Source organism: Peromyscus maniculatus, chromosome 1 (assembly GCF_049852395.1).
Source record: "Peromyscus maniculatus bairdii isolate BWxNUB_F1_BW_parent chromosome 1, HU_Pman_BW_mat_3.1, whole genome shotgun sequence".
Classification (NCBI taxonomy): Eukaryota; Metazoa; Chordata; class Mammalia; order Rodentia; family Cricetidae; genus Peromyscus; species Peromyscus maniculatus.
Genome location: NC_134852.1, coordinates 55,069,111 through 55,094,424, shown reverse-complemented (window position 1 = coordinate 55,094,424; position 25,314 = coordinate 55,069,111). Strand labels below are relative to the sequence as shown.

Here is a 25,314-nt window from a genome sequence, read left to right as displayed (position 1 = left end):
TACCTTTCCGGTGAGGAGGCTGACCAGTTGAAGGTGTTGGTGCTGTCTTTCCATGGCATCTGGCCCAGCCATCGGACAGAACAGCAACAGAACAAGGAATTCAAAGCCTGGATACGGGTGCTAGATTTGGGACTTCGAAACCTGGGCATCGACACTGGAATCTGGGACGCACAGGGAGGTGATGAGACCATGTCTATTCCCAGCATCCTGAGATCACTCAAGGTGAGGAGAGACATGGGCTGTGTGACTCCCAGTGCCACCCACTCCCTCCCCACCCCACACCCAGGCCTGGCCCAGCCAGTCTGGGCTTTAAAAAGCACAAGGAAATGTCACTTTCCTTTTGAGGAGGTGTGATGGGAGGAGATGGCCTGGGCAGTTTAACAGTCGGTTTATTCAAAGGTTGGGAACAGTGACAGAGTCTCCAAATCCTGAAGCTTGTTTTGTACCCAGACTGGACCCAAGTCCCTTCCTCAGCAAATGCAAACCCGCCCTGTGCCAAGCCAGCGGCCCCAGCCCATCTGACATCCGCACCAGTTTCTGCCAGAGCCCGTGGGACTCCTGTGTCTGCCCAAGCTAGGACAAGGAGTTGGCCAGAGTTGGTTCTGGGTTTGGGGTCCAGCATCCAGCTGCCTGCAGCTCAGGCCCTGCTGCCTGAACAAGCCACCCACTCTAACAGGCTGGCTCATGGAGGCTGCCTGGGCTCCTGCCACAAGCTGCTGACTGGCTTGAGATGGACACATGTAGGTGGATACCTCCTGGGAGGAGAAAGCTCTGGGGACATCTGGCCACCCTTTGATAAAGCATTCAAACATTCAGTCATAAAATAGCATATTGATTGAGCACCTACTGTGCACCAGACATCACATTACATAACCCCCTCCAGGAGTAACAGCCCTAGATAAGGCTGCCCACACAGGGTCAGGCACACAGTAGGTACCTACTAGTGGGGTGAAGACACCGACTGTGTGCTGGCACATCCCGAGCCACACCCACCTTACACACCTCGTGTCTCATCTCCTTTAGCCCGACACTAACTCTAAGGCTCCCCCCACAGAGTTGTGCTGCCCCCCACCCCCATGCATGTGTTGTATGTGAGCATCCGTGTCCACAAGCGCCATGGAGGTCACAGAAGGACATGGGTGTCTTGCTCGCTCTTTTACTCTCCTTATTCCCTTGAGACGGGGTCTCTCACTGAACCTGAGCTGTGCTGGCAGCCCACAGCACCAGGAATCCTTCCTTCCACCTCCCCCAGAGCCTGTGAGGCTTATGTGGCCACATTCAACTTTTTATGTGGGTGCCAGGGGTTCAAACCCAGGTCCTCCTACTTGCACAGGAAGTGCTCTTATCCCCCGAGGCATCCCCCTGGACACCGTGGTTGCCTTCTCAAATTTACAAAGGAAACCAAGGCTGAAAGAAACTAAGTCATCCATCCATGGTCACATAATTGGGAAGCAATGATGCAGTCAGGACTGGAAACTCAGTCTTGTCTGGCTCAAGGACGTGTGCTTTTGACCACACTCCTACCCTCCAAAAGACATTTACTGAATGAATGGGTTGATGCAGAAACACTGTGCCGGGGCAAGTGTGTGTCCATGTGTGCATGGCCACCGCTGTGCGTGAGTGTGGGAGCATGTGTGTGCAGCTGTCTGGGTGTCTGCACGTGGGACTCTCTTATGGAAAGGCTTTCCCTGTTGTCTTGGTCTTGTGTGTGCAGGAGCTATACTTAGCCACAGCCGTGACTGTAATGAGCAGTTAGCTGCACACCAGGCACTCACTGGGACCTGGTTTCCCAGGGAGATTGCTGGGGCCAATGTGTGTGTGTGTGTGTGTGTGTGTGTGTGTGTGTGTGTGTGTGTGTGTGTGTGTGCAGGGGGGTGCAGCTTGGTGCTGGGGAATGCTAGAACAGAGCTGGGGGGTGGCTGGAGCTCACATTACTGTGCTTTGTGCAAACGAACAGCCCTAGCTCCAGCTGGAAAAGCATGTTCCATTCTGCGGCACCCAAGCCTTCCTCAGGTCCTGCCAAGCCTACTGACTGGCTGTTCAGGCCCACAGTCCCTTTACTGCCCTTGCTAAGCAACTGGAATAAAGTCTTGGGTCATTGCTAGAGTCTGGGGATGGTAGCAAAAGCAACAGGAAGATGGTAGAACTTACTCTAACCGAGGTCTTCCTGGGCCTCAGGAAAACCTCATTCTCAGTGCCCTGTCCCCCGCCAGCAAAGCAGTACTGCATGTGTGCTCGCACTGCATAGTATGCTCACACTGCATGTGTGTTTGCACTGCATGTGTGCTCGCACTGCATAGTGTGCTCGCACTGCATAGTGTACTCGCACTGCATAATGTGCTTGCACTGCATGTGTGCTCGCACCACATAGTGTGCTCGCACTGCATGTGTGCTCCCACTGCATGTGTGCTCCCACTGCATGTGTGCTCGCACTGCATGTGTGCTCGCACTGCCTACACCACTCACCCAGGCTGGCGCCCAGGAAAAATAGCCTCCCTCCCCCTTAACAGATTGAAACTATAGCATGCTCAGTGTGTCCTGGGGTCTGAAGGCCAGACAGCACTCTGCCTTCTGGTGGCTGTGGAGAAGGCAGTGCTGACAGACCCCACTTCTCACCTCCGAGAGTGGGCCAGGCCTCTAAGATCAGCCTCCAGCCCTGGCTCCCAACCGTCTTATTCCACCTGGGAACCCACCTCTGCCTCAGGCAACCCCACTTTCTGCACCCACATGCTCCACGGCTCTGCCCTCAAGTCCTCAGCTTTCAAACCCTCGTCTCTAGGATGCTTGCATGGGAGGGGAGGCCGTACTTCCTCCTTAGCATTGAAGGTCAGAAACAGAATTCTCTCTCTTCAGACAGCAGGAAACCAGATGTCTTCCTCCTGCCTCTGTGCATGGGCAGGAGACTGAGTTCCCATACCCATGCACGTACACCCCCCCCACACACACACACAGATACACACTCTCATCTACCCACCCATCTGTCTGTACGGACAGACATACATTCCTTCCCCTCACATCTATCTCCATACATCCCCTCACATCTATCTCCATACATCCATTCACCTGTTCATCCATCCACCCACCCACACACACATACATATATCTCCCCACGAACCCACCCATTTATCCATCCACCTCATTCCCGCCCAGCTGTGTGTCTATAAGTATGCCCCTCACTCTATCCATTCATGTTGATGCACATACACATTCATCTTTTCATTCATTGTTTCTTTCATCTGTCACTCATCTGTCCATCCAACATGCCATTCTTGACCACAGGACTACCACAGCAAGAAAGAACACAGACTGGTCCAGCAGCAGATTACCTTAACTCCCAAAATAAGACCTGGGTCTCATCTTCTACTAATTACCAACTAGATGACCTTGGCCAAATAAGTTCATATCTCTGTACCTTTTTTTTTTTTCCATTTTTTCCTTCATCAATAAAGTGGGCAGGTCAAACCCTTCTACCTCACAAGACTACTTGGAAACACACCGTTTGAACACAGATCTATTGATTTCCTGGTCTACCCAGGCACTCCATGGTCTTAGGTGTACTTTGTACCTTTGTGGGTTTCTGTTGAGTCCAAGAAACCTGTACCCCAGTAGAGCATTTAGAAGGCTGAAGTAGGGGAATGTTTTCCAGAAGCAGCGAGGACAGAGCAGGCTGTTCCAGGAGTGAAGCTTGGGAACCACTCCACAAAGAGGGGAGGGGTAATCAAAACTTGCCTGCAAGGATGCATCCATTTTACAAAAGGAAGTGATGATACTTTGCCACAGGAAACAGAAGAAGGGCAGCCAGACAAGCCGGGCAGGACAGGAGCAAGAGGAGGCTGAGGAGCCTGTAGGTGAGGGGGTGAGGGGGTGGCAAGAGCAGAATGCACAGGATTTCAAGGGGAGTAGCCACCAGGCTTCAGAGAGGGCTGAGGGCACTGGAAGCCACCGCGATTCCTGATGCTTGCACTCAAATCCCCAGTCTGCTAGAGAGAAAAGAATACATCTCTCTGGTGACAGCCAGGCCTCCGGAGACACAATCCTGCCGCCCAAAAGGGAAGCCAGTGCCTGGCATTTCTGACCTTTGTGCCACTAAATATATCACTGGTGACGGTGGTTCGTGGCCCCGAGGCTGTGAGGCCACCAGGCTTCCACATTCTGCATCTCTGTGGCTCAGCCAGGGCCTCACTGTATACTGAGGAACCTAAGCCCAGGCCCAGCTGCTGCCGCCAGATCCTGCCCTCAGTAAGTCCCGTTCGAGCTGCCAGGAACCAGGCCAGGGGCTCTGCTCCTCAGAGGCTCACCCTGCCAGGGATACACACTGCTGTTCCCATTTTTTTCACTTGAAGAAATGGGCTCAGTTAGATGTCATCTTCCCAGTTCCACACCAAGGCAGAGTGGATACCACAACCCAGGACTGCCTTGTCTCTTCCCTTGCCCTTGACACGGTGGTCTCTCCCCATACATGGCCTAACTAGGCACCGCATTCTCTCCCCCAAATCTTCTTTCTGCTGCTGATTGTACTGGCTTCTCCAACCCCACTACGTATACCTTACGGCTAAGGAAATGAAGGCCCCAAAATGCATTGGCTGGGCACCAAATGTGTAGGCTTCTTAGGAGCCAAGTCAGGAGTATCTGGCTCCCTGAGGAAGCAGCCTGCGAAGAGCTCCCCTCCAGCAGATGATGTGAGCCCTCACTGCAGGGCTCTGGTTGGCTCCCCATGGCCCAGCGGGCAGCCATGTTCCTCACAGCTGCCCAGCGAGCCCCTGAGGTTGAACATACAAATTCATCTTTAATGAGTGAGACACTGGCCCTGGTGGGCAGCTGTGCGCTGGAGTATGTTTCCAACCCTGCCCTGGCAACAAGGCTCAAGAGCAGGCCCCTCTACCACCTCAGAGGTCAGAAAAAAAAAAGTCCCCCCGAAACCTCCCGGCAGGCCTGGGACTCCATGGACGTCACTCCAGTAATACCGGCTTCATTTGTAGACAGGAGATGTGTGTTCTAAGAACCACCAAGACTTCAGAATGCCCTCAAAAAACACCTTCCTGAAGAAATGGTGAGAATGATCTAATTTGCACCTGTGCTGGCCACGTGCAATCTGTAAAGCTCTCTGTGTCTTAATTCGCTGGAGTCCCACCGCGGCTTTCCGTTTCCTCCCACTGGTGAGCCAAGGTGGCTGAGGACTGCAGAGACCACATACCTTCTAATCTCCAGATCTAGGATGGACCTGGCTAGTACGGTCCCCGGCCTCTCCCTTAGTCGCTTTCATGACATACTCTGTAGTGGGGAGCCCATGAGCAGCTATGGGGCTGGAAACGACCACACGAGCTTTGTCTGCCGAACCCTTCACCAACTTCCCTCTGGCCTCACACCCAGCTCTGGAGCCAGCTCACCATCCCAGTCTGTGGCAGCTAGGATGGCCAGTCTTCAGAAAGGAGACAGAAGTCACTAAAGACCCAGGCAGAAACTCCCTTCAATGAAGAGCCGGCCTGTGTGGGCCGCTGTGGCCACGGAGTGGGGACGTCACTGCAGGCATGGAGAGGGCTAAGCTCTGGAGCTGGCAGGCTTGGGGAGGACACCGAGGCAGAACCCCGACCCCTGCCACCCTGCAGGAAGTCTGTGAGGAGCACAGCCCTTTCTGAGCTACCACCGTCCCCTGGCTTTCGATATGCCTTTGCTGTGCCTAGAACCCCGGCCCATGCTCACAGGTTTGTACATCCAACTCACTCTGCTGCCCAGATGTCATGTGACTCTCTCTCGCCTTTCCCTCACAACCAGCTCTGCTAAAATTGCCATCTCTGTGGCACTGGTTCCCCTTGGGCATATTGCACATCCACTGTTCTCTTTTCAGTTTCTCACGCTGCCATGGAAGGTCCCAAGGGCACCAGTTTCTGACTGTTTCGTTCTTGGCTTGATTACTAACATGACTCCTAGCCTGGACAGCAGTGCCCCCCCCACAGGTGGTATTCTCAGTAGCTGCTGGAGAAAGAAGTGACTAAATCAATACAGAGCACTAACAGTAGCCCTGGAAGGTTTTCCATGTGCAGACGAGGGGCAGGAGTCCCTTCGTGTACCATGGTAGACGAAAGCGAAGATGTGGGATGCGATGGGCTGTGGGGAAGGCAGGAACGGAGCTGGCAGCCATTGGGTGAGAGGTGGAAAGGGCATCTGAGGCCCTGCAGAGGCTAGGAAAGTTTCCCTTGTCTGCCATGATGCTGGCTGCAGTGGCCTCAGCCTGGGCACGGTGAGGCTGGCTCCTGAGTTCAGCTGTCTGGGGCTGCCCCTGCTAATATTAGCCTGTCCCCACCCGCCTGGCGTCAACTTGGCGGGGTAGCCCAGTCTGAGAATGGGCACTGTCCCTGTCCGCTGGCACCAACAGCAGCCCTCATCCCTGGTCCCAAGATCCTGCAGCTCTGGACCTCAAGGACCCCGGCCACTGCCCCTCCCTGGACTTGAGCGCTTCCTGACTGAGAAGCTAAGGTGTGTGGTCTCCTCCACTGCCAGGCCCACCACACTGGCACAATGTCAGCATCTCAGGTCACTGAATTTGGCTCTTGGCCAGAGTCTGATGTCAGCTGCCTGCCCGCCTGCCCTCCCTCCCTCTCACCCAGCAGGTGGAAGGACGTTCTGTTACCTCCCTCTAGAGACAGAAGAAGAGCCGGGATGAGTGGTCCATTGCAACAGACAGGGAGACTGAGGCTCAAAGGGAATGGGACCTGCCTGTAATAATGGGAGTCTCATGGGAGAATCCAGGTCTGTCTCCCCGAGTGACCTCATGACAACCAGATCCTGGGAGACAGTCTGGAAACTGGAGTCCTGTGGACCAGGAAAGGTTAGGTGACCCGTGGAAGAGGTATTTTGTAGGAGATTTGAGAATTCAAAGAAGAAAACAGGTGGGACGCAGGGGAAGGTTCGGGTCTTCCAGGGCCACTAGCTGGAGAGAAGATAATGAAACCTACAATAATTAAACACTGATTACGTTCTGGGTTCTGGGCTGAGTGCTTAACACATTTAATCCTCCCAACTTCCCTATGAGTCAGGAGCTATTAATAGCCTTCTCTTGAGGCACAGACAGGTTAGGGAACTTGTCCAAGGTCACACAGCTGGTGAGTAGTGGGGCTGAGATTTGACCTCAGGTCTCCCCACTCAAGAGGCCCGCCCTAAGGAGAGAATAGGACTTTGTCACATTGCCAGGGTCAAATAGCCAGGAACCAATGGTAGAGAGCTGTTCTACATTTATTTTACTGAATGTATGACTGAGGCTCCAAGTAGAGGAATTTGGGGTTAAAAAAAAAATCCTTTCTAGACCTCCAAGAGAAGAAGTCTGTTTTGAAATCCAGCGTCTCATGCCTAGAACTTCCCACAAACATACCTGACAGAGGAAAGAGGACAAGAGGGGGCAGGGAAGATTCATTGGCAAAGGTAGAAAACCTGGCTGGCCTTCAAGAGAAAGAGAGTCAGGGCTGGAGAGATGGTTCAGTGACTGAGAGCACGGGCTGCTCTTCCAAAGGACCTGGGTTCAATTCCCAGCACCCACATGGCAGCTCACAACTATCTGTAAGTTCAGATCTCCAGGATCTGACACCTTCACACAGGCGTAAATGCAGGCAAAACACCAATGCACATTAAAAAAATAAAAGAAGAAAACAATTAAAAGAGAGAGTGTCCCAGGAGAAGTTGGCTTAGGCTGTGCCCTGCAGGGCTCGGGAGCTTTTGTGTGTTGGTCTTGGATCTCTGATTGGGAGTACGCAGGCTGATGCAGGGGAGGCAGGAGTTTGGAGAGGGCCCTGGATGTGAACACCTTCCTTCATCCGTAGGCCTAGAGTGCCTGCAGGTAGCAGAGGTAACCACACCCTGATCTGGGCATCATAGCAGTTCATCACCACACCTTGGTCTGTTCATCATGGCCCCAGTATGGGAGAGGGGGGATTCCCAGATAAGGAAGGGGTTCAGTGAAGGGTGGACCCAAAGGCATGACCCCTGTCCAATCTTGAACTCTGATCCTACCATCGCTTTCTTCATTTAATAATCTTCTTTGTTTTCAGACGAAACCTTGCTACGTACCCTAGGCTAGCCTCACCGGAGTCCTCATGCTTCTGCTTCCTGAGTGTGGGGATGACAGGCGTGCACTGCCGCCCCCCACCCACAGCCAGATTACTTGACTTTCAACCAATATTTACTTAGCACCCATCTCGTTCCAGGTACTGCTCTGGGCTTAAGGGATGCCACCGCTGGTAACAGAGGCTAAAATTCCTGGCATTATGAAACCCACATGCTAGGAGAACAAACAAGCAAGGCAAATGAGGAAAACACACAGAACGTCAGATGCCCAGGAGAAAACCGTGGTACCTAAAAGGAGGGGACCTGGAGGGAAGCTTGAGGAAGAGGAGGCAACAAGATGCGTGAGTGGGGCCTGTGCGGGAGGGCCTAAGAAAGAAGGCCGAAGGGGCCATTCTTACAGACATTCACAGTCCCTGGAAAGAGTCAGGCTTCTCCTCTGAGGGAGCCCAGAATCCCAACTGAGATAGAGCCAAGGACTTATGGGGTCCAGTAGCCTGGGTTAGGGTCTTGGGCAGAACGGGGTGACCAGGGCTGAGATGAGGAGGCCAGAAGGCCACAGCAATAGCTTTCAAAGGTAGCTCAGCTAGAGAAGTTAGAGGTGATGGGGATGTGGGTGGACTCTGGATGAGTCTGAAGCTGGCATATGAGGAAAACCATATGAGGAAAACCAGAGGACACCCTCCCCACAAAGCTGTGTGCCGAATGGAGGCAGCTGGCATTTGCTGGGAAGGGGTCTCACCCCCAGGCTTCATCATCTTGCCACCAGCGGGGCTGCAAAGGAGGATCAGAGTCACAGAACTGCTCTGCCAACCTACACATACTATCCAGTGGTCCACGGATCCTGACACCGCCACCCTTCCTAGGCTCCGAACCACTGCCTACATCAGGACCCCTCCGCCTCTAACACACCTGAGTCATCTGGGGATCCTGTTAGGATGCAGGTTCTAACCAGGCTGTTTGGGGCGGGGCTTGAGACTCCATTCTAACAAGCCCCAAGCCAACCCTCCTCAGCTCGTGTTGCTCATGGTCAAGGGACCATGCTTGGAACAGCAGCCACCCATGTAGTCCCCGTGACAGGAACTCTCCCCTGCTAGCATTAATGTCACCCAGGAACGGACCGGGCTAGGAACAGAACCTTTGCAGGACACAGTCCAGCAATCTGAACTTCTTAAAGCACCCCAGGTAGTTCTCAGGGGTCAGCCCGGACAGGAAGGTCCTCCAGAACCTATCCCTCAGCCTCCATGACAGCCAGGGGCAAGACCTTTACCTTGTCCCACCCAGCGCTCCTTTCTGAAATAGTCTGATACCACAGGTCCCCTCTGAATGGCTTCCTGCTGCTCCCTGAGGGCCAACGGCCAAGAAAAGAGCCCTTGGCAGAGGGAAAGAGCTGGTGCCACTGGGCTGGAGAAGCACGCCCCAAAGCAGTGGTATCTCAGGTCTGAACCTGCCACTGGGCTGGCGGCCTACCCAGCAGGGGAAAAGCTACTATGCTTTGAATGAATGAATGAATGAATGAATGAATGAATGAATGAGCAAGCACAGGTTGAATGTGCCAAGTGAAAAGAGGCTCTGAAGACCCTTCCCTTGGGCTCCTTCCCACTTGCTGCCAGGACTTGTGTCCAGAGAACTCACCTATGTCCTGGAGGGTAGCTAGGCTGGGGTGTGGAAGGAGAGAGAGGAAGGATTCACTTGTCTCTCAGCTCCTTTGGGAAGCTGAAGTCCAGGATTCTTAAACTTCTGCCATGCCAGGCCCACAAGGCTCTTAGTGCTCACTGAGATCAACCTTCCTGAGTGACAGTGGAGAAACTAGCCCCAAGACATAGGATCTTGCCCAGAGCAGCTCAGTAGCTTTAGTGTCAAGCTATAAATCCTGTTCTGGTCTAGTTGTCCGATGCCCACAACCTGGAGTTGGTATGTGATCTCATCTGTCCACATATGATGGTCTGTACATCCCTGGCTCCAGGCCTTCAGAGGTTACCCACTCAGGTCTAGTGTAAATTGTGCAAGCGTGGTGCCTCGGTACCCAGGGCCCTCAGTCCAAAAGGAGGAGGCTGGCGCAGCCAGACAGCCAGGCTGAGAGCTGGGAACTGAGGAGGGCAGATTGCATGCTCAGAAGGGAGCAGAAAGTACAGTAAGTGGGGGGGGGGGGGAGCACGGGGGGTGGGGGGGAGTAGATGAGCAGAAGTCCAGAGGTGAAAACAAAGTCCGAAGACCAGGAGGCTGGAGGGAATCTGACCAAAGCGGAGAGTAGGAGACACGGTCTGGGACCAGGGCAGGCCTCAAACTCAGAGCTAAGGAGCGGCCAGCATTGTTTTCATACAACGATGCACACAAGGTAAGTTTCCATCTTCCTTGGTTCCTCTGCCATTTCCTGAGGGACCTAGCTTATACGAATGGGGGTGGGAGATGGCTGGGCACTGTGGGGACACTTCCTTCTTTGAGAATGCCAGAGAGCTCCTTTAGCTCAACTGGGACATGGCTCTCCTGCCACAATCCGGGTCAGGGCTTGCTGAACAGGATCCCGGGACAGGTTTGGGAACCAGATGGAAGCAGACGCCTGGAGCATGCCAGGCTGCAGACCCCAGCATCTCTGGAATAGGCACAGAAGGCAGACCCTGAATTCTGACTGCTCTGCGCATGAGCTAAGGAACCTTGGACATGTGACTCCACCTCTCTGTGGCAAGGGCATGGAAATAATAATGTTGTCCAGAGAATGCTGTGAGAACTGGATGAAGACCTGTGGATCTAGCCCTTTAGACAGCGTGACATGCGTAAGCACATTAATAAAAGGTGGCACCGAGAAAGGGAGATGATAAGCAAAATTTGACTTGGAAGTTGTTAGGAATTTGGGCCACATCCTGGACTCACTGACCAGAGGAGTCTCAAGCATCAGGACTGGGTCTGGGAGGGCAGATGACTGTTTATTCTACCTCCATCTGGAGAGGAAATGGGGCGGGGGCGGTAATAAGAGGACGGACAGTGCACCTGGGTGTGGTCTGCAGTTCTTCAAAACTGGGAGCCAAGAGCAGCAGAGAGCCCGCACTGTGAGTGTGGGTCCCACTGACGCACGTGGTGGTGGGTCGTGCCTTCCCCTCACTGAGTCTGTGCCCTCTGTCCTGGGAGAGGAAGGGGGCAATGATTACCGCGCAGGCCCCTCCTCCTGGGCCCACCTGCGCACTTCCCGTAAGATGCCACTCTAAGGAAAGAACTTCATCGAGCTGACTTAGTCGGAATGCCCTCCACGGTACCCACCAAGCACTCTCACCGCTCTATTTCGTCAGGTTTTTCATCTTTCACCACTCCTGGTAACGTCGGGTGGCACTAGCCTGGCTTCAGTGAGACTCCAGTTACAGCTGGTACAGCCTTAGGTTTCCTGGTGGTGATTTTCCATTCACGGACTCCTCTACCCCCACCCTCACCCTGCTCCTCAGCTGCCGACCCCCACTTACGCCAGTGCTCTCTTCACAGGTGAGCCCAATGTCTAGCCCCCCACTGCATGGTCCCATTGTATGGGCCCTTGCACTCATGGTCCTGAGTACAGTCTGCTTTCCTCTAGACCTTAATCCATGCCCTTGGAGAACTTTTTCTTCAATAGTGGTGGCTGAGGGTGTCCCGAGAGCGGCTGTGTGCCCCCATCCTCTGCACACGGCAAGTCCCCTCCAACCAACTAGCTCTCCTCAACAGAAGCTGGCGGCCACTGCCCTGGAGTCTCTCGGGCTCTCCTTCGCCTCCCAGCCACCTCTCCAGATGGGAGCTAAGACTGGGGTGGTGGCCAGGCCGATCCAGGAGTGACAGCAGGGTGCGGCTTAAGGCCCTGACCTTTCGGTCCAGAGTGGAATACACTGGTCATGAGACTGCTCAGAATAGCCAGAGGCACTAAATTCAGCTGTCGTGGGAGGCTTGAGGTCCCTGGCTCAGGCAGTGGCCCCTGGAATGAGCCCCTACCAGAACCCTCCCCCACCTCCGAGACAAGTCTTGTCTCCCCTGAGAGACTAGGCCAACAGCCCTCAAAGCTTCTAAGAGCAAATGCCAGACCTCCAGAGCGCTGAAGCTGCCCCCCAGGGTGGCAGACTCCAAACCTTCTCCAAGCTGGGACTCCCAAGTGCCTGCAGAGCTTGGAGTTAGGGATGAGGGCTCCCAACCTGCTCACCTGTGACCTTGAGACATCACTCCTCTCTGGACCTCAACCTCCCCTCTCACAATAGCTCCTACTATACTGAGTGTAGAGGAAGCTTAGAACCTGGAGGAGATAAACCTGAACTGAGCACGGCCTCTCATGAACGTCCAACCACCAACCAGATTATTGCTCTGAAGGGAGGGGCCCTGGGACTGAACCCTGGTCCAGTCTATTGGGGCCAGGAAGGATACGGCTAAGGAACTGCTTTTTAGGTGGGTGTGAAGAATAAAGGAGGGGAGAGAGCTAGGAAGAAAGAGTCCTCCTGGGGGAACGGGACACTTGCAACTGTAAGCAACTAAGCCAGGTCGGACGATCCTTCAGTGATCGGTGACTAAATCCAGGCAAGAGCACATTGGAGAGTCAGGCTGGACCCAAGAGGCCCCAGGATGAGCCTGGGAAGTCCTGCAGGCTTTGATGACCTGGCCAGTTTTTCAGGTCAAAGGGCCTTTGTGTTTGCCAAGTGGAAAAATGGACTGGAAGGACCCGGGACTAGAGTCGGGGAAAATTCCCTAAGCTGCTGGAGAGGTGGGCGTGAGGGAACCACGGTGGTTTGAAGTAGGCACAATGATAGCGGAGAAGATGAAGTTGGGAGACGGCTGTGAGGTGAGACAACAGGGCAGAGCCACAGCAGAAACACCAGCAAGATGATAAGACAAGCCACAACAGCAGCCGAAGTTCCCGACTGTCTCCTGCGTGCCTGTGGCCATCCACGGTCACCTCGGAGACGCTCTGTGTGAACCTCTGTGGTCGGTCCTCAAGCAACTCTCTTCATCAGTGATGGGGCTGAAGGACTCCATCTTACCAGACACCTAGTCTGTGGTTTCTTTACTGAAAGGCCTTGGGGGCTTGAAGGTACAATAAAAAAAAAATACAAGGACTCCTGGTAAAGCACGGTGGCTGGGCGGGCCATGCGGCTGCTACGGGTGTCATGCTACCATGACAAGTATGCCCTGTCCTGGGGAGGAGCCAGCTTGCTAAGAAGTCCCTGTTAATAGTTCCATCTTTACCTCAGGCCACAGCCTGGGCTCCCAGAGTTGTCTTCGGCTGGGCTCTTCACTCTAATCACTGGGTGACTCCCTCCCCAGAGAGCTAAGAAGAGTTAGTGTAGTCATTAATTCCCAAGGACTAAGGGACAGGGCAGAGAGGCAGAGGGACGGGGGTCAGGTGGACAGCAGAGTGCACAGAGGTGGGGCTTCCCTAGCTTTGAGGTCGTTGGTAGTCATCAGGTCAAGTGGGGACTGATGTCACCACATTCACACACATGCATATGTTAGGGACACTCTTGGCCCCCAGCCTAGAGACCATCACTGGCCCTGATATGACAGTGAACAATGCTCCTGGCAACTTGTAAGTCACAGACGAAGACCCGAGGCCTCTGACCTCCGCTGACTCTCGAGGAGGTGAGGGGGGCAGGCTCAAGCCAGCTGCTCTCACACGCCTGCTCTCACACCTCTGCAACTTTTCACACAAGAACTGCACTTCCTCTGCCTGCCAAGGCCTGCTCAGACCTCAGTGCCTGCCCAGTGTGACTTCAGGAGGCATCTTGTCCAGGACACCCTCATCCCCTCATCCACATAGTTACACCACCACTCACACCTTCCACGTGTCTGAGGCTGCAACACCCCACAATCCAGACCACAAGTGGGGCTCAGCTTGCCCCAGCTCCCCTCGCTCCCCAACCCCCATTCTGGAAGGACAAGGGGCTAGCTGTTCCGGCCAGCACTGTTGCCCCTTATAGCTCCAGTGGGACATCCTGTCCCAACCAAGGGGCCCCCATCCTCCACAGCCGATGTCCTGATAGCTCCTTAGGGGAAAGTGACCTCCCTGCTGGCCCATACATCCACAACTGGCCTGGGTGGAACATACATCTTCTGAGGTATGGCATGCAAGGATATTCTTCAGTCAGACAGCCCAGGAGTCCCAGGAGATGGAGCCAGCAGGCAGGGAACCTACAGATTCTCACCTTCTTCCAGGTACACCCCAGCCACACAATGTCTCTCCCACACAAGCACTAATGGCAATAATGACACACATCTAAGATCCTTCTCATACAAAACACACATTGTCACACATGGGGCCTCACAGCCTCTTAACACACAGCCACACACACTCTGCCACACAGAATATGCACAGGTAGTGTCGCACACATAGGCTTACACATACACCCAGCTTCACACGTACACTTCCACACCTGCCCACACATCTCCAAGATACACTGACCTGGAGTCTCACATGCAACATTTCTCTTACAACATCCCTTTTTTTTCTTATTACACACATTCTCTCATAGAGTCTCTCTCTCTTACACACACACACACACACACACACACACACACACACCATCTATCAACACACATACAATCTCACATCCCATTTCTTTGACACAAGGATCTCTCTTATATTCACTCTCTCAACACACACACACAAACACACACACACACTTGAACACACATGTGTGCCCTCAGAGTCACACTCACCTACCATAGTTTTATTCTTACACACGAGGAGTCTCTCACACACCCACACAGAAGCTCACGCACAAGCTTTTCTAGTTTTTATTTCACACACACAGACTATATCACACGTGAGATTCAGGTCTAGAATCTAGAGAAAAAAAAAAATCGGATGCTAAACCCAGACCCACCAATCTGAGGCTTTTCCAGGCTCTGAGGGGCGGAGTAAACAAAGGTAGCAGCAGGGGGGGGGGGCAGCATCAGAGGGAAGGGAAGGGGGGAGGAGGCAGGCAGCAGGCTGGTCTCTGCGCAGGGCTGCAGAGAGGCAGCGCAATGCAGTCAGGCTGGCCGGGCGGGCGGGCGGGCAGCAGGAGCCTGGTTCTAATCCCAGCTCTGCCTTAAGTGCTCCGTCCCTCTGTGGGTCTCAGTGTTCTCGTGTGGTGCCGATGCAAATGAAAAGGTCCACATCCTCTCTGTGAGGCTATCAGAGAAGAAAGCAGCACTGCTGTCCTGAGTGGGGCACCCACTCACACCCACCTGTACCCCAACACCCCACCTGCCACCTCTGACTGCAGCTTTCCCTGCGTCTGCTCTTCAGCGGACACTCCGGGGGAGAGTTTCTCGACTTCTCGGCCTTGTGGTCTTATGCCGACACAACCTGTACGTAGGTGTTGTGTTTGTCTCCACTGAGTGAAGCAACCCCACATCCCCCGCGTGGGTGGAGACAGCAAGTGACCCTGCCGACCCTCACCTGCCCTGCAACATGGGTGCACTGATCAGGGCAGCGTCCAAGGTGGGGAGTGGAGGGGCTCAGCCCTCTGTAACTTCCCTAGAGAAGTTGGGCCTTCTTGGCCTCCCTTCCAGGGGCCAAGGTCAAATGTAAGTGGAGGGCTGCTGTAACCCAGGCCTTGGCTGAGCCTGCCAGGCATCCCTCCCAGCCCATACTGGTTCATTCTCTCAGCCTCACGTTCCAGCCCCTCCTCACAGCTCAGCATAGTCCAGTTACATAATCCTCTAGCTGTAGTGGCCTCTGTCATCAAGGGGGTGGGGTGGGGGTGGAGAAGAGAGGCCTCCTCTGCAGGGTCCCAGGCCACCCTGAACCTTTGTTCATCTCAGGAGAGAGCAAGGTCCAGGAGGTTTTGATTCAAATTTTCCTTGAACTTCCAGGTTGACCTTGGCCAAAATCCTGAGTGCCAACATGGGAGGCCACGTGCTCTCTCTCTCCGCATCCCTGCCCCCAGCACCTGTTCTAGGATTCGAGGTGTGAGTTTCTGAGCTGCGGTCTCCAGCCCACGGGTCTTTCTGTTTTATCTTAGCATCAGATCTGTCAGGTGGCTGCCTGTACAGCCCTTCCCTGTCCTGGGCACCTCAGACCCCTCCCCCCGCGTATCTGTCTACTGATCTTCTGTGGATTCCAGCTCCTCCTCATGTCCCCCTACCCCAGCTCCAGCTCAGCCTCCGGGTCAGCCAAAGAGAAGAGACCTGGAGCAGTTAAAGGTAGCCTGCCCATCTCTCTCTCTCTCTCTCTCTCTCTCTCTCTCTCTCTCTCTCTCTCTCTCTCTCTCTCTCATCCTTGGTACTCTTCAGGCCAGAGAACAGAGCTCTGAAAGGCCCAGAGTTTGTCTTCCAGGGTAGGTGTCTCTCTGTGGGGTCCACCATCCTCGCTGTTCTACATAGGAAACTAATCCATGGAGGCCATCTGAAGGGCCAAGGTCAGCAACAGAGTGTCCTTTCTCTCTAGTAACAATTTGCTGTTTCTAAAGGGGTGTGGCTGAGGAAGACACGCCCACTCCACACACTTCCTCTGGGTACATTTCCCCTTAAGGTTTTTCCTGCCTGCCAGCCTCTTGCCAGGGGCCAGAGGAAGCAGGAATCTAAGGCCTTCTCAAGCTCTTCCTCTGGACTCTTCCCAGACCCAGGAGGGCAGATGTCACAGAGGTCACCATTCTGTGCGCCCCACCCCCAGCCCAGAGCCACCTCAATCATCAAGCTCTGAATATGCGTGAGCCTTCCCAAGACCACCTCCTCAGAAGGCTTGAGGAAGGTCCCTGGAGAGGGGAGGGGCTGTCTGCCTCTAGCTTCCCAGCAGGCTAAGACACCCTCCTCTCTACCCCAGAGACTCCCTGACCTGGGAAGAAGGAAGGAGTCCCCCTCCTTCCCCAAAGGGCAATTCACACCTTCACAGTGTACATCTGCCAAAGGCACGGCTGGGCACTAACAGGAGTGTGGGGTGCCATGTACATTCAAACATACACATATGCTCACTTGTTCCCACATACTTTACCCATCCAAATACACACCAGTATGCTTACATAAATATGCATGGCAGTCTACTCACACACACACACACACACACACACAAACACCCATTCATATGCTCTCAAACAACCAGCAATACAGACTCAAGTTCTCTCTTACACACTTACACGCACACACCCCCTTCAGTTCAGAACTCTCTGGGAACTCACTGTCCATTGCACCCTGCCCGCGGGAAGCGGCAAAAGCTGCCTTTCCTGGTCAGGTCCAGCTGATGGAGAAGCTGTCACTTACCCGCGCATAGCGGGATGAGTAGGGGTCCTCGAACAGCGCCCAGATGCGCGGCTGCCAGCGGCGCCAGAAGCCGCCAGGCCGGCCATCTGGGGAGTCACTGAGTGCCAGTCTCTTGGTCATCTCCAGTTCGTCCTCGCCGTCGCCTGAGTCGCCAGGGCCGTCGGCATCCGCGTCGTCCGCGCTGTTGTCCAGGGGCGCGCCACCAAAGCTGTCCAGTGCCTCCTCGGCGTCGCGGTGCTGGCGGTACGTCATCCAGCAGCAGGGCTCCACGTCCGTCTCGTCGATGCCCCAGAAGGCCAGCTCCTCCTCGTAGAGCGGACCGCACACGTCGGCCGGGCAGTGTAGCTTGCCGGTGCGGTAATAGTTCAGGATGTGAGCGAAGACGCCCGGGTGGCGGTCGAAAAAGAATTCGTCGGCGCGCGGGTCATAGTCGAAGTGGCTGTGGGCGTCCGGCTCCGCCAGCCAGGCAAGCCTCGTGCCGGGCAGCGTGCGCAGCGTCGAGCGGTACGTCTGGTGGCGCGTGCCGCCCACGTTGATCACGATGCGCTCGCTTTCGTCCCCTTGGCCCATCGCGGCGCCCCCTTAGGCATGGCGCGGCCCAGCGACACCCATGGGAGCTGCCGCCAGGGGGAGTTGGCGACGGGGAGGGGGGGCGCGGGGCCTCTTCCCCCCTCCCCCCAGCCGTCGGGGGGCACAGAGGACCGCGGCTCTGGCCACCCACCCCAACGAGCGACCCAAGCTCCCTCAGGGGGAGCTGTCCGTCAGGTACGGGTGCAGGGGTGTGTGCGCGGGCTCCCAAGGGTCTCTAAGGCACCTAATGTGAGAGGGAGCTGGCCTGGCTGCGGAGGAGGCAGAGGAGGAGAGGAAGGAGGGAAAGAGGGAGGGAGGGAGGGAGGGAGTGGGGCGGCGCTCAGCGGCGAGCCCCGGGAGGAGGGGAGAGAGGGTGGGGGGGCCGGGCTCCGGGTACCATCTCAGCGGGAAAATGGAGAAACCGACACAAAGCTTTTTAGGGGAAGGTCAGCTGCTCCGTTCCGGGGGCCGGACCAATAGACCAACCCTAGCAGGGGAAGGTGGGGGGGCGGGAAATCCGCGCTCGGCTCTGCGGTGGTCGCCGCAGCGCGCTCCCGGTGCGGTGGGCACGGATGCAGGCTGCTCTCCTCCCTGTGCGGCCGGTCCCCTTCGGCTCTCCTTGCCTGGCTGTCTATTCCCCTCTGTGGCGGGTGCAGCTGCCCGCCCGCCCTCCTCGTTCCTTCTCCCCACCTCCCGGAGGAGATGGCGGGTCCCCTGGGCTGGGGCACCTGGGTGCTGCCCCGCCGGGCGGCCGCTGAGCGCAGCGCCTGATGCGCTCGCCCTGGGTCAGGGGTTCCGAGGGGCTGCGCTGGGACTCGGGCTTCCGCGGCGGTGCTGAAGGGACAGCTCCCGGACGGCTGTTGAGCCGCGCTGGGCCGAGCGAAGGTTCTCCCGGCCCGGTTTGCTTGGCGGGGCCGGCGGACACTGGCTCCGGTGTCTCTGCGCCCCGCGCTCCGCTCCCTGATCCGGGAGGGCGGGTGGCGCTGGCAGCCGAGGCGAGGGGCGCTGCCGAGGTCGGGCCCGGGAGGCGGGGGTGGTAGGTCCGGGCGCGGCGCAGCGAGGCTGGCGAGGCCAGGGAGGCGAGGCGCGGAGCGGCCACTGCCGCCACCACCGCCGCCGCGCCGCTGCTGCCTCCGGGCTGCTGCTCCGCTGCCTGCTCGCTCGCTCGCTCGCTCGTTCGCGCGGTCCGCGTCCAGCCCGCGGCTCTCCGGACACGGGCACACGGCGCGCGCAGCCGCACTCGCCCCCGGAGGGAGGCGCCGCGCTGGGTCCTAAAAAGCCCTGGTTCTGCGCCCCCCTCCTAGGCCCGCGCCGAACCCGGCCTCCCTCAACCCCGGCACTGGGGGCGCCCGCCCTTCCTTGCCTCTCGCTCAGTGGGGACCCGCCGACGCTCCGCCCTCGGGGAGCTCCACTAGTTGGGCGGAGGCTCCCAGCGACGTCTGGGCCCGCGCCCCCGGGTCACACAGAGGTGAGAAGGGCGTCGGCCAGCTCCTCTTCTTCTAACCCAGGAGACATCCGATCCTCTGCGCAGGCAAGCCATTCCTTGACCGGGACTAGTACTGACCTCTCAAGGAATCCCTTAATACCGACCCTTCCCAGGAAACCTGAAAGCGCCATGATCCTTCCAGAGACATCCTCTTAATAGGGACTGCAAAATAGTACCTTTCTCACCATCCCCCGGTCCCAACTCTCCATTAATGATTAATCCTGAGCGCCCCTTAATCCCTTTGGACCCTTTCAGGCTCTGGACCCTTCCTAACTCCAGGGTGACTTAGTCACAAGAATGACACATAGATCTCAGTTTACCCATAACCCGAATTACCTCATGAGAAGAAGTGCAAAGACCGCTTGGCGCCTCGGAGGCTGATAGCCCCACTCCCCCATAGCTTCAGCCGCCCTGGGTAGTGAGCCAGTGTGTCTAGGGGCTGTGGTTCCTACAGATTCGAAGTTGATGCCGGGGACAGAGATTGTATTTCTAACCTCACAGTCCTCCAGGCCTGTGCTAGCCACCCATCGGTTTATTTAATCAGCAATCATTATCATTCCTTCCTTATGTGTTCCGGATTCGGTACAAAGTCGCAAGGGGCAAATCAGATCTAGCTCTTGACCTTCGGGGGCTCCCAGCTTTTGGGGAGAAGTGGGCAGGTGGAATTGAGAGGGACTGGCAGGTCAGGCCGGGCTCCGGAGGCTGCTGGTCTGTGAAAGATGCTCATCGATTGCCGTCCACTGCAATCACACACAGGCTGCCCTGCCTGGCAAAGGGGATTTAATTAAGACGTGAGAGGCTCTTATTTACTTGTGGCACTTTGCTAACTCTACAGACAGCTGTCTGTCTATACTGACCCACAGGCATTGTTATGAGCCTGGGGACAAAGCTGTGCCCCAGACATCTCTCCTCACCTGATCATGGGAATTCCAGCCTTAATACGAGGTCTGCGTGCCACAGGAGAAAAGTGTAGAGAGATGGGGGGGGGGGGGCGAGAGTGAGGACAAGGTAGCAGAGGTGGAGTCAGAGGCAGAGTTATCAGAAAGGGGCAGAGGTGTGTGGACAGAGAGGGGAGGGGTCTGAGGAGACTTCCCTCCGGAGGCTAATCACAGTGTTCCTCCAACCATTTCTCTTGGTCTCAGAGTGAGGCAGGATAAAGAGTGGTTCTTAGTGTCCTTCTCACTCTGGCCAGTTCAGATCCCGGGGGCACAGGCTCTCGGGATGCTCTGCCCAACCCTAGGACTGATAGATAGACAAAGACACAGAGACCCCAGAAATGAGATTTTTTTTAAAAACAGAAAAAAGGCATGTGGAGACAGGGACACATACAGACCCAGCTGTGAACAGTCAAGATGAACACCAAGAAAGAGGCTTCCTTAGACTTTCCCTCCCTCTCAGAGAGAAATCCAGGGCCTCTTCCTCAGGAAACCGGAGGAGCCAGCCTCAGGGGCTCAGGCTGCCCACCTCTTCCCTGTCTGCAAAGCCACACAGGATCAGAGCTTGGCTCTCCAAATGTCTCTCTAGCGCATCTCACTTCAATGAAAGGAGTACCAGCACCTCTGGGGGCTCGCCTTGGCCTCTCTCCGCATAACCCTGAGCACAGAAGCCCCTCACTGAAGTCTGGGTGACTTAGGAAATGCCAGGAATGGCCTCGGGACCCTAGAGCTCCAGCTTCATAGGCTCCCTGACTGAGGCTGAGTCCTGGGTGGGGACTTACGGGGGTCTCTGAGGGGTAGGTACTGAGCTCCAATCAGCCCCCACTCCATGGTGACTACTAAGGGGAGCCACAGTGTGACCTGGGGAGAAGCAGGCAGAGAAGGGATTGGGACAAAGAAAAAACTCCTGGTAGGGGACAGCTGGGTAGTGAGGACCCTTAATTTTGGAGGATGTGCCAGAAAAACAGGATTGTGCCGGGGCTGGAGGGAGAGGGCATGGGAAAGGGGATCTAGCACACTCCGAGGGGCAAGCAGACTGGATTCAGATGGGGAATACTCCCCGAAGTGTCCCCTTTAAGATTCTCACTCTGGACCCTGGTGACACCCCCCACTCCTAGGCTTCAAGGGGTGCTCCCACTTCTGTATCCTAAGAAGGACATAAAAGTCTCTTCTCTCACCTCCCCTTCACACCAAGAGAAGGCTGACATTCGCAGAAAGAAAAAAAAAAAAAACAAGATGAAAACATGGGGGAAAAAAAAAACAAGGAACAGAAAAAGAAGGTTGCATGGAGGGGAGGAACTGCTGACCAAGCCAGCTTCCTCCCCCGAAATACTAGAACCCTACCCCTTCCCACCCGTCAGCTGTCCACAGCATGGCCGCCTGCCCCTTCACAAGGGAAGGTCTACCGTCCTGTACCAAAGTGTCTTTAGTAGCTGTGTCTGGTTTGGGGATGGTCTGTCCCGTCTCGGGGTTCTGAGCAGGGACCAGAACAGACTGCCTGGCTTCTGATCTCTAGTGACCCACCATTGACTAATTGACCCTAGGCAAGCTACTCAGCTTCCCTGTGCTTCAGAGGCTTAGAGCTACATGAGAATAGTACTCCTCCCTGTGTCCTTAACTCCTGTGCTCTGGGATTTGTCTCTCAAGCTGGAGAGGAAGGAGTCCTGGGATGCAGGAAGACCCCCGTGGGAATAGCCGGACTCAAAGGATGAACTGAGCTGAGTGGGGAGTTAAAAAAAAAATATATGAGAGGATACCTGAAGCCAAGTTCTACCTATGTTGTCACACCTGGCACTTGCAGGCCTTAGGTCTAGTCCTGCTGGGCTCAGGAACTGGCCCAAGTCCAGCCCCTCAGGCCTTCGTCCAGATTGGCACAGGGTTTGTGCTGCTCTCCCAGGTCAGGAGCCTCCGTGTTCCCGGTGGGTTGGGCTGCCATCTTGTGGCTGGGCCCGGAATCTACCCTAAACTGGCTCTGCTGAATCTCTTCTGGCTGCCCAGTGCGAATGGGCCAAGGAGCTGGCAGGTGTCCCCTTTCCAAGTCAGACCTCCTCCCTCTATTGGGCAAGGGAGAGCAAACCCAGAGGCGCCATCTTGGGCAATGGGTGACCTTGGCCACCTGTCTGTAGCTTGGATGGTGACCCCAGTGCTGGGCTCAGCTGCATGCAGCGAGGCAGAGGCTCCAGAGAAGTCCAGAAAAAGAACACTCAGGGCGGTGTGTGTGTGTGTGTGTGTGTGTGTGTGTGTGTGTGTGTGTGTGTAGACCAGGGCCTCTTAACATTTGCAATGAAGACACTCTGCACCCTGCACCAGAGAACCTGGGGTGCTATGCTCTGTATAGTAGGGAAATTAACAGGTTCTTTCTATCCACTAGATGTCGTTAGAAGCTACTTTCTCAGCCATGAGCACCAGAAACATCTAGCATGGATGTCCATCAATCCCTTGGCTTCTCTGGACCACACCGGATGAAGAATTATCTTGGGCTACACATTAAATGGGAAGGTGTCCAATTAGAGCCTGTGGGTTACAGGAGCATATACGTTTTTATTTTATGTGACATTCTGTGGGGCATTTACCCACTAACCCCACAGCTCCCCAGTTTTCTTGAGTGTGAGCAGCAGGAAATATTAGATAGAAGGATTTATTGTGGAGAATCTTGCGGAGATAAACAGATAGAAAATTAAGGATAGCCTCGAGAGGACCTGAAACCTTTTCCAACAGGCCCCGACTGTCTCTGCCCCAGGGTTTTTATAGAGACGCCAAGGGGTGGAGCAAAAGACCTCCTCCCCCAGCACAGCCAAGTGCAGGCCATCTCAGACACCTGCACTCAGGCCCATGGTCCCAATTATCCTCTATGCGGACCTGCTGGGTAACGCCACAAGGAATCCAAGAATGGGCTCCCACAACATTCCTACTCCAGAACCATGCTACCAAGTTACCTCCCCCCACCCCCCCCAAAAAAAATCTAAAAACAAATCTCACAATATTTTAAGTAAATTTACGACTTTTGTGTTGGGCCTCATTCACAGCTATCCCGTGACCCAGAGTCTCCACAAGCTGTCCCTGGGGGGTCTAAAACTTTCTAGTCAGGTTTGGTTGTAAACACTGCTTCTGCTGCTCACTAGCTGCATAAATCAGTCAGCTCTCTTCTCTGGGCTTCTGCTTCCTTGTCTGTGTGAGAGGTTCGCTGCTGTTTTGTGGGTTTTAATGAGTTAGTGTCCTGTGCTTCTCCCTGTTTGCCTCTTCTCTCAGGATTAACCCCATCCCATCTCTCTTCCCTAGATTCCTACCCATGCACAGCTGTAGAGTGTCAGTGTGGTTGGGGACAGGACATCAGCTCTCCTTGGGTTTGGCCCTGGGAGGGCGAGGAGTTCACCACCACCGCCACCACCACCACCACCTCCACCACCACCACCACCTCCACCACCATCACCACCACCACCACCACCACCACCACCACCACCACCACCACCACCACCACCACCACCTTTTCTGCTGGCTCTGAGAATGAGACAGGGAGCCGGGATGATGAAGGCAATTTGCTGGAACCCTAACTGGGCCAGCAAGGACATGAAGAAAGGACAGACATGCAGACGCACGTACAGGAAATCTGGAGTCCATATGGGTGGTGCCCTTAGGTGGAGGGTTCCTGCTACCACTGGCAGCCCGGAACCTCAGCCTGGTGATCAGGTACAGCACGGGGGGGGGGGGGGGGGGGGGGGGACACGGGCTCGTCCTTTTAGAAGGCCTCTCCAGGCGAGTCGTCTCAGGTGGTAAACAAACATCCAGGAGGAAGAAACTGCACCGCTGACTTTCGCACACGCTGGCCTCTTGCTCACACCCTGACTCCGGAGGGAAGATCTGCCATCGCTCTTGAGCCTGGCACCTGTGGGGAAATGGCTTTGCAAGCTCCCCATGGGTCCAATGCCTTGGTGTCTGTCATGGCTGCACCCATGTCAACAATACACATGCATTCCAGACTCCACAGGAGATTTCCTCTGCTCCCTACAAAGGCACATGAGGTTGGTCAGGAGAGCACTGGACAGTGGGTTTGGTGGCTGTGAGCACTGTTAGAAGCATCCTCCCAGCAGCAAGAGGTGGGGGCCCCTGGGTTTTCTTTGCAGAAGCAGCTGGAGTTTTCCCATTCCTACAGAGCTCCCCTCACTCTGTAGTGCATCTGAGGTCCTCCTTTCGGGTGCCTTCGGGTGCACTAGTGGGTGCCCAGGTGTCTATCAGTCAGCAGTTGTGGAGGGGCGGGTCCAGGAGATGCTGGGTGGGCATGAAGCCAAGGCATTTTGAAGGTTAAACTTTTTTTTTTTTTTTTTGGTTTTTCGAGACAGGGTTTCTCTGTGTAGCTTTGCGCCTTTCCTGGATCTCACTCTGTAGACCAGGCTGGCCTCGAACTCACAAAGATCCACCTGCTTCTGCCTCCCGAGTGCTGGGATTAAAGGCATGCACCACCACCACCCAGCAAAAGTTACACTTTTAAAAATGGCAAAAAGAATAGAAAATTGGAGATTAAAGGAAATACTTATTTACATAGAAAATAAATCACGATGACATTTTAATTTTTGAAAGCTGATAGATATTAAATGATAAACATGTTAAATATATAAATACATAACATTTATAAATCCAGAACAAAGCTTTATTTCTTTAAAAAAAACTTTATCATATACACACACACACAGAGGAGAGAGAGAGAAAGAGAGAGACAGAGACAGAGAGAGACAAAGACAGAGACACAGACAGAGGAGAGATCATGGCATGTACTTAGAGATCAGACAGATGTATCATGTGACTCCTGGGGGTTAAACTCAAAGTCCTCAGGCTTGGCAGCGAGTGCGCTTACCTGCTGAGCCGTCCTGATGGGTCTAAAAGCCGTATACTCTCTAATCGTCTAGCAACACTTCAATCAGTTCTGTTTACTCAGAAGCATTCAAATTCCGACAAAAGTGGTCACCTCCATTGGCAATGGCAGGGACGACGCTCAGTTAGTACAAGAGGACAGATGCATAGCTCAGTGAGTGGAACTGGGAGTCCAGAAGTAAACCCACCGAGTTATGGGCGAGAGTGTCAGCACAGCTTAGC

At 55.0% G+C, this 25,314-nt stretch overlaps 2 protein-coding genes across 4 annotated transcripts in view; one reads left to right on the top strand and one right to left on the bottom strand.

The window, feature by feature from the left end:
- Kcnc1 (potassium voltage-gated channel subfamily C member 1) overlaps positions 1 to 17,805 on the bottom strand; it is a 45,802-nt gene extending 27,997 nt beyond the window's left edge. For both annotated transcript variants that reach the window (XM_015987041.3, XM_006993550.4), the window contains exon 1: positions 17,236 to 17,805. In XM_015987041.3, the coding sequence (XP_015842527.1) occupies positions 17,236 to 17,805 (570 nt within the window). The remainder of the gene's footprint in view (positions 1 to 17,235) is intronic.
- An 18-nt stretch (positions 17,806 to 17,823) lies between these two features.
- Positions 17,824 to 25,314, top strand: part of LOC143266908 (uncharacterized) — a 74,746-nt gene continuing 67,255 nt past the window's right edge. For both annotated transcript variants that reach the window (XR_013041734.1, XM_076542853.1), the window contains exon 1: positions 17,824 to 18,000. Coding sequence is in view for 1 of the 2 variants with exons in the window: in XM_076542853.1 (XP_076398968.1) it covers positions 17,824 to 18,000 (177 nt within the window). In the remaining variant the exon portion in view is untranslated. The remainder of the gene's footprint in view (positions 18,001 to 25,314) is intronic.